Source organism: Lonchura striata, chromosome 1, assembly GCF_046129695.1.
Source record: "Lonchura striata isolate bLonStr1 chromosome 1, bLonStr1.mat, whole genome shotgun sequence".
Taxonomy (NCBI): Eukaryota; Metazoa; Chordata; class Aves; order Passeriformes; family Estrildidae; genus Lonchura; species Lonchura striata.
This window is the reverse complement of record NC_134603.1, coordinates 1,733,224-1,745,990: the sequence shown is the minus strand read 5'-3', so window position 1 is coordinate 1,745,990 and position 12,767 is coordinate 1,733,224. Positions and strand designations below refer to the sequence as shown.

The 12,767-nt window shown below is 52.3% G+C and overlaps 4 protein-coding genes across 4 annotated transcripts; 3 read left to right on the top strand and 1 right to left on the bottom strand.

Annotated features, from left to right (window-relative positions):
• Positions 1 to 530: 530 nt before the first annotated feature.
• Positions 531 to 907, top strand: LOC110480291 (feather beta keratin). The gene has a single exon (XM_021548138.3). The coding sequence runs from the start codon at positions 531 to 533 to the stop codon at positions 891 to 893; it is 363 nt and encodes a 120-aa protein (XP_021403813.2). The 3' UTR covers positions 894 to 907.
• Positions 908 to 3,945: 3,038 nt separating this feature from the next.
• On the top strand, positions 3,946 to 4,308 carry LOC110480295 (feather beta keratin). Its single transcript, XM_077784028.1, has one exon. It carries the CDS (start codon positions 3,946 to 3,948, stop codon positions 4,306 to 4,308), a length of 363 nt encoding a protein of 120 aa, XP_077640154.1.
• Positions 4,309 to 7,041: 2,733 nt separating this feature from the next.
• LOC144246472 (feather beta keratin-like) lies at positions 7,042 to 7,377 on the bottom strand. The gene has a single exon (XM_077783995.1). The coding sequence runs from the start codon at positions 7,375 to 7,377 to the stop codon at positions 7,042 to 7,044; it is 336 nt and encodes a 111-aa protein (XP_077640121.1).
• A 2,446-nt stretch (positions 7,378 to 9,823) lies between these two features.
• On the top strand, positions 9,824 to 10,247 carry LOC144246469 (feather beta keratin-like). The gene has a single exon (XM_077783968.1). The coding sequence runs from the start codon at positions 9,824 to 9,826 to the stop codon at positions 10,160 to 10,162; it is 339 nt and encodes a 112-aa protein (XP_077640094.1). The 3' UTR covers positions 10,163 to 10,247.
• Positions 10,248 to 12,767: the final 2,520 nt, after the last annotated feature.

Below are 12,767 nucleotides of genomic sequence, written 5' to 3'. Positions count from 1 at the left end.
GCCATGGTATGACCTTACTGACAACACCCCAATTATCCGAAGATTCGGCTGAGTATTTTACATGTCCTGACACACACCATAAACAATGAGATAATGGTCATCAATTCCCCCAATTAAAATGTTCTGCCAAGGTCAGATGGACACGGACTCAAGGGAAAGAACACAAAATTGCAAGATTGCAATGAAGGAAAACGCTCCCTACCTCATGACTCACCAGGCTGGGCCAGGCAAGAGCTGCTGCCTAAAAAATTACCCCAAGGCCATGGGACAAGGCTGTCCCACCCCTCCAGGACCAGCATAAAAGCCAGCACAGAGCCTCTGTCCCTCACACACTTCTCCTGACACCTTCTCCTTCTCCTGTGCAGACAGCAAGGTGAGTCTCAATCCCCTGACCCTCCTGCTCCTGCACCCCTGGCCCTTTTCTCTCAGTCCTGTTGGCCCCAGCCTCAGCAGCCCCCACACTTCCTCACACCCCCACACCCCTGCCCCGTCTCACCCCCTTCTCTTCCAGGACCCTCCACTCCACACCCATGGCCTGCAACACCCTCTGCCAGCCCTGCGGACCCACCCCGCTGGCCAACAGCTGCAACGAGCCCTGTGCCCTGCAGTGCCAGGATTCCCGCGTCATCATCAACCCTTCCCCTGTGCTGGTCACCCTGCCAGGACCCATCATGACCTCCTTCCCCCAGAACACCGCCGTCGGATCCACCTCCTCGGCTGCCGTGGGCAGTGAGCTCAGTGCCCAGGGACAGCCCATCTCTGGTGGCTTTGGTGGCTTTGGCTACGGCCTTGGCTACGGCCGTGGGTTTGGTTATGGCTGTGGATTTGGCTACGGGCAGGGCTATGGCTATGGCCTGGGCTGCTACGGCAGAAGGGGCCGCTACAACTGCTGAGGGTCCTCAGCACCACCCCTGACACCACCAGCTCTGGCCTCTGACAACAGCTCCTGCAAGCAAAGCACCTCGGCTCGTGGTTGCTCTGCTTGCTCCTCACACCGGATCCCAACTTCTCTTTTTTCCTGTCTTTTCATTCTTGTGCCTCAATAAAGTTTTCCTGCATCAAAGCCTGAGACGCCTCCTGTTCTTCTGTAATTCCAGTGGTCTCACATCCTTACCAAGCACATTCCACACCTCAACAGGCCACTGGGGTATGTGCAACAACACCTTTGCTCACAAATATGTCAAAACAACTAATGAGAAAGTCTGGCAAAAGAAGCACAGGAGGCAACACTTTCCAAAACATTACAGAAACCCATCACCTGATAGACCAAAGCCTTGGACACATCCATGCTCTCCTGGTCAATTAGTTCTGTGGCAAACTCTCTTCTCCACCAGGACTCTTGAACTCTTCCGGCAAAGAGAGTCCCGAAATCCTCCGCTTGGGCAGGAAATCTGGAGTGCAAGTGCTTCAACTTCCCTGCTCAAGCAAGAACAACATGAGCAGGATCCCCATCACCATGGACAGTTCAGTATTGGCTCTCCCCAGACTGACAGTCCAACGCCTTTTCCATTCTGTGACCGCCCTCAAAATGAGAAATTCTTGCCTTCTTTAGCAATTGCATTCCATTTGTTTTCCCTTTACACTTTTCTTGTCCTGCACGTGTGCTCTGCTCAGGGCAGCCGGGCTCCCTCCACTTCATTCTGTGCAGTCAGGAATTTGTGCACACTGATGGCGCCTCCCTGTCCACCCTTGTCCCCTTGGTGTCCCAGCTCTCCCAGTTTCTCATCCAGGAATGATTCACCAACCCTTTTGGAATCTTGGTGGTTCTGAGCTGGTTGCTATTCACTAAACTCACTTCATTTTCACACTGGGGAGACTAGAATTGCACACACTGCCTCACATGGGACCTCACCAGTGCTCAGAAGACACCAAGAGTCTTCTCTCCCTGTCTTATCACAACAATTCTCCTCAGTCCTGACCCGGACACAGGAGATGCCTTTTCTCACAATACAGGGACACCTCCTATCCCATTCCTTCTAACCCAGAACCACAAAGGTGTTTTCAGAGAAGGAAACAATTGTTCCAAGTGACACACAGGTATTTCTTCCTACTTGGGATGAATCCTCCCATGAGAAAGCACTTGGCAGCTGCCCTTGCTGAAGTCCAGCAGATGTCCAGAATCCATCAAATTTTCAGTGTTGGCCCAGTGGATCCAACTCCTGGGCTGCAGCACTGGGGACTTGCTGCCATCTGAATTTTGGGACACCGGCCACAAGCCACTGGGCCCAGCCCTTCAGACCTTTCTCAGTCCACTACGGTGGGCACTGCCATGAGCTGGACTTGTCTGGGTTGTTGAAGATCATGAAATGCTCGCCTCCAACAATCCTGGTCAACCTCCAAATCCTCATTCAGACAATCACAAGTGGCCTCAGCCTTTGGCACTCAGCCCAAGGGATGACAGAAAATATCAAAACCTTTGCGGTTAGACTACCACCGGTGCACCCACCAAGCATGTCCAAATTGAAAGGTGAGGTCTGAGGGCAGGCTGTGCAAACTGGCATAAATGCATGGAGGGGTGAAGGCAATGGAAGTCGCAACACCTCCTCCTTGTCACAGCTGCGAAGCCCAGACCAGCCTATCAGAACTGTGCGAAATTTGGGGTAATTTTTCAGAAGGCGCCCAAAAACCACAAAACCTGAGGGCCATGGGGTGACCACAGTGATGACACCCCACCTCTCCAAAGCTTGGGTCAGGTCTTCAGCCCTCCCTGACATGAATCACCAACAGAAAAACTTGACCTCTTAGTACTTGCAATTAAAAGTTGCCACCACAGGTGGACAGGGCCTCAGGAGCAGGATATGGAATTGCACAATTCCACAAAGACACGCACCCGCCTTGTCAGGGAAGGACAGAGGAGCTCATAGATTGCCAATTAGTAATTATTGGTTATTTGCTTACAGGAACACAATGTTAACAATTACAGGTTATGAGTTATGAAATTTGTGGCTTGAACGCGGAATAAACTAATGGATGTCACAAACAGCCTGAGAAAAAAGGGATCAAGCCCAGTTTGTTGTTACCTTAATGGATTTCTTAACAAGGTCAGGTAATAGAGTTTAAATGGCAGAGTACATTGTCATGTGAATTGGAGAATTCCAAATGGGCTGTAATAGTGGAACAAGTTCAGCCTGAACAGCCTCTCATTATAAATGTCCTCTCTGTCGATCCCATTCAAGACACAAGGCCATGAGCACTCTTTGATCCAACAGAAGAAGCTCCCAGGCACTGGAATCTTGCCAAGCTATTGCAGAGTGACCTCCCCAGGGCATCAGCAGCTCCCTCAGCATTCCTGAGTGCAGCACCATGACTGATGGACACGCAGCGGCATGGAAGAGTCCCAGTCTGCACAAGACACTCACATCAGTGCCACGTAAGGGCCACAAAATGACATCACTGATGACACTGCAGATCTGGAGGGCTTTGGTTCTTCATTCACCCATCCCTGACACATCTGGAACAATCAAATCCACCCAAATACCAAATTATGAAAACTGCTGCCAAGGTCAGATGGACACGGCATCAATAGCAGGACATGGAATTACAGAATTGCATGAAGGAAAACACTCCCCACCTCATGACTCACCAGGCTGGGCCAGGCAAGAGCTGCTGCCGAAAAAATTACCCCAAGGCCATTGGACAAGGCTGTCCCACCCCTCCAGAGCAGCATAAAAGCCAGCCCAGAGCCTCTGTCCCTCACACACTTCTCCTGAAGCCTTCTGCTCCTGCTGACAACCAGGTAAGCCTCAATCCCCTGACCCTCCTGCTCCTGCTCCCCTGTCTCCTCTCTTCCAGCACGCTCAGCCCCAGCCTCAGCAGCCCTCACAACTTCCCAATGCCCCAAAACAGCCTCCACACTCTTTTGACTTTCTACATCATTGCTGATCACACCCTCACATCCCTTTCCTGCCTCATCCCTTCTCTTCCAGGACCCTCCACTCCACACCCATGGCCTGCAACACCCTCTGCCAGCCCTGCGGACCCACCCCGCTGGCCAACAGCTGCAACGAGCCCTGTGCCCTGCAGTGCCAGGATTCCCGCGTCATCATCAACCCTTCCCCTGTGCTGGTCACCCTGCCAGGACCCATCATGACCTCCTTCCCCCAGAACACCGCCGTCGGATCCACCTCCTCGGCTGCTCTGGGCAGTGAGCTCAGTGCCCAGGGACAGCCCATCTCTGGTGGCTTTGGTGGCTTTGGCTACGGCCTTGGCTACGGCCGTGGCTTTGGCTATGGCTGTGGATTCGGCTACGGGCAGGGCTATGGCTATGGGCTGGGCTGCTACGGCAGAAGGGGCCGCTACAACTGCTGAGGGTCCTCAGCACCACTCCTGACACCACCAGCTCTGGCCTCTGACAACAGCTCCTGCAACCAAATCGCCTCAGCTGATCTTCACCCTACTTGTGTCTCACACTGGATTCCTTCTAGTCTTTCTCCTGTCTCCATTTTTTTCCCCTCAATAAAATTTACCTGCATCGAAGTCTGAGATGTCTCCTCATCTTTTTCACTTCCTATGGTTTCATATCCTCACCCAGTAAAATGCCCGGTAGGCCGTTGGTGTGGATGGAAAAGAAGCAGAACAACTCCCTTCGCTAAGATGTCACCACCAGCAATAACCAAGAGAGGCACTGGAAGCAGGGCTTGAGGTCACACTTTCCAAAACATGACACAAACCTAGAACCCCCTGCCCCAAAGGTTTTGACACATCCACGCTCTCCTGCTCATGGCTCTGGTGGAATCTCTCTGTGCCAGCACACACTTGAAAACCTCTCTTCCCCATCAGGACTCCTGAACCCAGCCAGCAAACAGGAGGAACAACATCATCCACTTGGGCATGAACTCTGGAATACAAGGGCTTCATTTCCCTCTCCTCAAGGAAAGTCAGCAAGGGCAGCATTTCCAGTACCATAGCCAGCTCAATTTTGGTTGTCCCACCACAGACTTCACCAGCTTTTCCACTCCAAGACCACTCTCACACTCAAAATTCTCACCTTCATTCCCCATGGAATTCCATCTATTTTCCTTTCTTCCCTTCCTCTCTTTCCTTCCTCTGTGTGCTTTGTTGAGAACAGCCCGGCTTACTCAACTTCATTTCCTGCCGTCAGGGATCTGCCTTGTCTCCGGGGAGTCCCAGCTCTCTCTGCCCTCTAAGGAATGATTCTCCTGCCCTTTCGGCATCTCGGTCGCCCTGGTCTGGTCTTGTTTCTTGTGCTTCTTTCCCTTGATCTTGTTTCTTGTTTCTTGTGCTTCTTTCCCTTGATCTTGTTTCTTGTTTCTTGTGCTTCTTTCCCTTGATCTTGTTTCTTGTTTCTTGTGCTTCTTTCCCTGGACAGCCCAGAACTGCCCACACCACGCCACACAGGACCCCACCAGTGCTCTAAAGAGAGGAAAGGTCACTTCTCCCAATTTCAGGGTAAGAATTTCCTGAAATCTATCTTGGATACTGGCGATGCCTTTGTCAGGAAGGAAAGCATTGAGACTTTGTGGTCCCTTTGTTCTCCAGCAGCACCACAGGATCCTGCTCAGCAAAGCTCCTACCCAGCCTCTCAGCCCCCAGCATGACCTGGGGCCCACTCCCATTCCTGCCCAGATGCAGAATTTCACATTTCCCTTACTTGAACTTCAGGAGACTCCTTTAACCATCAGTCCCCATCTCCCTCTGACCGGTGGAACAGCCAAGTTGTGCCTCAGCCACTCCATCAGCTGCCAGCTCGCTGAGGGGACAACAGCCCCACTGCCCACGTCACTGTTGAGGATGTTGAGCAGGGTTGGCCTCATGGCTACAACTCTTGACCTACTTCCCTTGAGATTTGCTTCAATGTGAATTTTGGGCCACTGATCCCCAGCCTCTGGGCCCAGACCCACAGCCACTCTCTCGCTGCCCTCTCAGGCAACCTGGATTTGTTTAGTTGCTCCAGGAGCATGGAAGGGGAAGGAGCAACAAAGGATTCACAAAAGGGTTGTGTCCCTCAGCAGCCACAGCTCTCCCCTCATGCCCAGGCTGAGGCACTGGCACAGAGCAGACAGAGCTCAGCCAAGCACCATTTCCTCAAGGAAATGCTCCAAGAGAACTGGCCTCGCCCCTCAGCATTTGCCACAACTCAGAATCTCAAAGTCCTGGCTCACCCCTCCCCTGCTGCCACTCTTTGGCCTCTGCTCCCTTGCACCCAACACACATGGAGTCAGCTCTGATGGAAAAGCCTCTTGACATGGAGCACAACTGTTAAAGCAGGACTACAAAATCAGCCACTAAACAATCACATCTTGAAAACACTATGTTACAGAAAATCTAAATTTTGAGTACAAAGTCTAACCATTCCCTCTGCGCTACCAAAGCCAGCATTAACCCGTGTCCCCAAATGACACAGCTACAGGGATATTAAATCCCTGCAGGGAGGATGACTCCACCATTACTCTGTGTAGTCTGTGACACCAGTGACAACCCTCTCCATCCCTTAATAGCCAACCTAAACTTCTCCTGAAGACACTTGGACTATGGATTCCTGCTCTCCTCTGGCGCAGCACAAAGGAAACAGGTTTCACATCCAGATTATTACGAGTCCATTGAGAAAACAGACATCTGAAATTGTGATGCAAGAAAAATTTTATTGAGACAAAATACTGAAAAAAGCAGGAGCGGCCAGTGGAAGGGAATTGGGCTGAGGTGCAATCAGAGTGACCAACAGGCAAGGTCCATTTCTTGCAGAACATTTGGCCAGAGCATCAAGGAATTCCTGCCCCACAGTGGGAGCAGCCCACCAGAGGTGCCCAATGGTCTCCGACCTGGAAGAAGAGGTTTGCAGCAGAGGGGGCTGGACAGAGCCAAAGGGGAGAGCAGGGAGCAGGAAGCAGGGAGAGGAGAAGAGGAGGAGGCAGATGGGCCATGTGTGCAGGCAGCCTGGGCTGGCCCCTTGGCTACTGCCTTGCTTGGTGGCCTGAGAGCAGAAGCTGGAATCACTGAGCTCCTCTGAAAGCTTTGGTACAGAGATGTGTCCTGAGATGTGATCCAGAGAGTGGTTGGCTGGTGTCAGGAAGCTGTGGGTCCTCAGCAGATGTAGCCACCCCTCCTGCCATAGCAGCCCAGGCCTCCCAGCCTGTAGCCAAACCCACGGCCGTAGCCAAGGCCGTAGCCAAAGCCACCAAATCCACCAGAGATGGGCTGTCCCTGGGCACTGAGCTCACTGCCCACGGCAGCCGAGGAGGTGGATCCGACGGCGGTGTTCTGGGGGAAGGAGGTCATGATGGGTCCTGGCAGGGTGACCAGCACAGGGGAAGGGTTGATGATGACGCGGGAATCCTGGCACTGCAGGGCACAGGGCTCGTTGCAGCTGTTGGCCAGCGGGGTGGGTCCGCAGGGCTGGCAGAGGGTGTTGCAGGCCATGGTGAGGTGTGGAGGGTCCTGGAAGAGAAGGGGGTGAGACGGGGCAGGGGTGTGGGGGTGTGAGGAAGTGTGGGGGCTGCTGAGGCTGGGGCCAACAGGACTGAGAGAAAAGGGCCAGAGGTGCAGGAGCAGGAGGGTCAGGGGCTTCAGACTCACGTTGCTTTCTTCACAGGAGAAGGAATCAGGAGAAGTGTGTGAGGGAGAGAGGCTCTGGGCTGGCTTTTATGCTGGTCTGGAGGGGCGGGACAGCCTCGTCCCATGGCCTTGGGGCGTTTTTAGGAAGCAGCTCTTGCCTTGCCCAACCTGGTGAGTCATGAGTTGGGGAGTGTTTTCTTTCCTGCAACTCTGCAATTCCGTGTTCTTTCCCCTGAGGCCGTGTCCATCTGACCTTGGCATAACCTCTTAGCTGAGAGAATTAACCAATGTCTTGTTGTTGATAGCAAGTGTCGGGACATGCAGAGGGTTCAACAAATGCTTTGGAGAACTGGGGATTTAGCACTAGGTCCTGCCATGGCATATTGACAACATCTCCCAATTGCATTTTGTCTCCTGCCTGAAATTCCAGGTCCTTAGTTTCACCTCATTTTAAGGGTGCTCCAGTTCCATCATTGTCTCGGTCTCCCTGTGCTGCTCTTGGTCAACCATGTCCATGTCCATATTCCACTGTGGAGTCCCAGCAGTGGTGGCTGAAAGGATGGACACTGCCCTCAAGCTGCTTGTATTTATTTTCCTAATCCTGTCCTGGTGACTGCTGGAGTTTTTTGCAGCAAAGGATACGTGGCCAAAGGATACGTGGATTAATCAAAGGTTGAGGAATAGCTCTCCTCACATGTTTTGCTTTCCACATCCTTCACCATTTTCCCTTTCCATGTGTCAGGCAGATCTCAGCACTGTGACCCCACCGTGTGACCTTGCTGAGCCCAGATGAGACGAGTGCCATGGATGAACCAACACGAAACTTAGGGCAGCATGGGATCCTCCCTAAACAACAGGATTGCTTTCCCATCTGCAGCCGGAAAGGTCTGGTGTACAAAAACACCGGGAGAGATGGCAGCACGGTGGGGATGGAAACAATGGGGTGAAAGGAGCAGACTCTCAGAAGCAGAGCTCCTGCAAAGCCCAGACCAGCCTGAGAGAGTCGTGATGGTTTGGGGCTCATCTTCACAATGCACCCACAAACTACAGAACATGAGTGCCCTGGGGTGACCTCACTGACGAGGTGGCTTTGGTCACATCTTCACCTCGCCCTGACAAGGCCAACAACACCAGCATTTAACCTCTAATACTTGCATTTAAATATTGCCATCAAAGTCAGATGGACAAGACCTTTAACAAAGTGGCTCAGAATCTCAGAATTCCAAAAAAGAACGCCAGCACCATGACACAGGAGGGAGGAGGAGCTCACTGATCGTCCATTAGTAACAATTAGCTTCTGCTAACAGGAAGAAAATATTAAGACTTAGAGGTTTTAAATTATGAAACCTTGTGGCTTGAATGCGGAATAAGAGAATTGACATCACAGACCAGCCTGAGCAAACGCTGGCTGCTTGTTTGTTTATAAGATTCATGAATGAGGTCAAGGAATACACATTAAATGACAGTGAAGATTGCAGAAATCCAAACGGACCTGACAAATGGAACAAGTTCAGCCTGAACAGCCTCGGCTTTGCCGGATCCTCTCCCTTGATCCCATTCAAGGCCAAAAGCTGTCTTTAATTCATTAGGAAGCGCTCAAAGGCACCGGAATTCTGCCAGGTTATTGCAGAGTGACTGCCTCAGGACATCAGCAGCTCCCTCAGCGTTCCTGGGTGACACAATGACTGATGGACATCCAGTGGCACAGAACAGAGTCCCAGCCTTCACAAGACACCGCAAACCACAGCACAATCAGAGCCACAAAATTACCTCAGTGATGAGGCTGCAAATGTCCAGGGCTCTGGTTGTTTATTCACCCATCCCTGGCACACATGGAACAATCAAATCCACCCAAATACCAACTCTCACCACAAAGATACCGCCAAGGTCAGATGGACACGGCATCAAGAGCAGGACATGGAATTGCAGAATTGCACGAAGGAAAACACTTCCAACCTCATGACTCACCAAGCTGGGCCAGGTGAGACCTGCAGCCTCAAATTGCCCCAAGGCCATGGGACGAGGCTGTCCCGCCCCTCCAGGACCAGCATAAAAGCCAGCCCAGAGCCTCTCTCCCTCACACACTTCTCCTGACACCTTCTCCTCCTGTTCCTGCCAACAACCAGGTGAGCCTCAATCCCCTGATCCTCCTGCTCCTGCAGCCCTGGTCCCTCTTTTCCATCCTCAGCTGCTCTCACATCTCCCCATAACACCACAGCAGCCTCTACATTCACCTGCCTTCCTGCATCACCACCCCCACACCCCTGCCCTGCCTCACCCCTTCTCTTCCAGGACCCTCCACTCCACACCCATGGCCTGCAACACCCTCTGCCAGCCCTGCGGACCCACCCCGCTGGCCAACAGCTGCAACGAGCCCTGTGCCCTGCAGTGCCAGGATTCCCGCGTCATCATCAACCCTTCCCCTGTGCTGGTCACCCTGCCAGGACCCATCATGACCTCCTTCCCCCAGAACACCGCCGTCGGATCCACCTCCTCGGCTGCCGTGGGCAGTGAGCTCAGTGCCCAGGGACAGCCCATCTCTGGTGGATTTGGTGGCTTTGGCTACGGCCTTGGCTACGGCCGTGGGTTTGGCTACGGGCTGGGAGGCCTGGGCTGCTATGGCAGGAGGGGCTATGGCTACATCTGCTGAGGACCCTCAGCACCACCCCTGACACCACCAGCTCTGGCCTCTGGCCACAGCTCCTGCAAGCAAAGCTCCTCAGCTGGTGGTCGGCCTACTCATACCTCACAACAGATTATTTCCACTTCTTTCTCCTGACTTTTTCATTGTTTCACATCAATAAAGTTTAACTGCATCAAACCTCAATGCCTCCTCATCTTTTTAATTCCAGTGGTCTCACATCCTCACCCACCACATTCTAGAGCTGAACAAGCCACTGGGAGTATGTGCAGCAGGGCAACAACACTTTTGCTTACATATATCTCAAATGAACTAATAACAAATTAGTTATAGGAGTAACTAATAGGCATAGGAAAAACAGGAAGGGACATCTTCCAGAATATGTCACACACCCTGCAAGCTTTTACACCAAAGTCTTTGACAGAAAAGTTCTCTCCTTGGCACAAAAATGGAAAAGTCACTCCATGCCAGTGCACAAACCCCTTCCTCACCAGGCCTCCTGAAGCCTCCCAGCAAAGAGAGAAACAACATCAACCTCTTGGGCAGGAGCTCTGGAGTGCAAGAGCTTCCACTGCCCTGCTCAGGCAGGAGCAACAGGAGAACATTTCAGAACCATGCACAGTGCAGATTTGGATCTCCAAGGATCGAGACTCCACCACCTCTTCCACTCTACAACCTCTTCCACACTGTGGCTGCCCTCACTATGAAAGATTCTTGTCTTCTTTGCCCATGGAGTTTAATCTCTTGTCACTTGTGCCCTTGCTCTGTTGCCCTGCACGTGTGTGCTGCTGAGAAGAGCCAGGCTCCCTTGTCTTCACTCCTCACCGTCAGGGATTTGCACACACTGATGGCACAGCCCTGTCCATCTTTGTCCCCTGGGAGTCTCAGCTCTCCCATCCTCTTCTCTAGGAAAGTGCCCCCAGCCCCTTTAGAACATTGCTGGCCCTGAAATGGTTTAGATTTATTAAATGGATTTCATTTTCATGCTGGGGAGCCCAGAACCGCTCATAACACCACACATGGGCTGTCACCAGCTCTCAGGAGACAGCAAGAGTCACCTCCCCCTGTCTCATCACAACATCTTCCCCACTTCTTCCCTCGAACCTTGGGGTCCGTTTTCCCACCCAAGGGCACCCCCTGGTCTACTTCTTCTCAGCCACAACCCCAAAGGCTTTTTCAGAGAAGAAAACCATTGTTCCAAGCGACTCCAGGACTTTACTTCCTACCTGGGATGACCAACAAACAGCACTTGGCACCTGTCCTTGCTGAGCTCCAGCAGATGTCCAGGACCACTCAGGATATCAGTGTTGGCCAAAAAGATCCAACCCCTGGGCCACAGCACTGGGGGTTTGCTGGACCTTGGGACACTGACCACAAGCCACCAGACCCAGCCCTTCAGAGCCTTCTCCAGCCACCACTGACACAGTCTGGATGAGCCTGGGGTGTTGTCAAGGATTATGCAATGTTCTCCTCCAACAACCCAGGGCAACTGCCCAATCCTCTTTCTGACAACCAGACATTGCTCAAAGGAATGACCACAGTCCTTAGCCCAAGAAATGACCCAAAAGACCCTGGATATCAAAACTCTAAAAGCAAGAGTGGCACCAAGAAACACACCCAGCACAACCAAGAGGAAAACAATGGTCCAATGTCAGCCATTGCCAGCTGGGAGAAAAGCATGGAGGGAGGGTATGTGATTGAAGGTACAACACCTCCTACTCAGCACAGCTGCAAAATGCAGCCTGACAGGGCTGCCAGAGCATGGGGGCAACTCCACTTCTCCAAAGCTTTGGTCACATCTTGAGCCCACCCTGACACGAGCCATAAATACCAGAATATGTTCTCTAAAACTCGCATGTAAAAGACACCACCAAGGTTGGAAGGAAGGACACAACCCCAGAAGAACATGACGCTGTGGATTGTGGGGGAAGGCAAGGAATCCCCAGCTCATGACTTCCCAGGCAGGACCATCCATGAGAAGGAAGAAAAGGACCTGCTCAAGCAGACCTGTAGATGAACCTCTGACTTGATGAGGTGCTGGAACCAAAAGAGAACACAGAGACCACAAGGGGCTTGTGTCAGAGGCAGGCAAAGACCTGCATTAGAGCATCAAGGCCTGATCTCAAGGAAGTGAAGGGTGAAATGGAAGACTGAGGTGTGCTAGGGGTAGTGGAACTGGAGAAATATTTCCTAAGAGAGGGCTTGGTGCACTTTTTCATCCACGCCAATTCCCTGCAAAAACTTGCCTTACTGCTGAGAGAGACTGGAAGAGTCCGGGGAATAAAAAGGAAGAGCCATGTGAGGTTGTGATGCAAGAAAACTTTATTGAGGATGAAGAGTGAAAACTCGGGAGCAGCAAGTGGAAGAGAGCCAGACTGGGCTGTGAGCAGGGTGACCATCAGCAGAGAAGCTTTGCTTGTAGGTTTGGGCAGAGCATCAAGGCCTTGGAGCCCCACAGTTGGAGCCACACACCGGAGACACCCAGTGGTATCTGCTTGGGAGAAGGATTGGCCTCAGAGGGGACTGGACATAACCACAGGGGAGATTCAGAGCAGGCAGTGGAAGGAAAAGGCAGATGGGCCATGTTTGAAGGCAAGCTCGGCTGGACTCATGG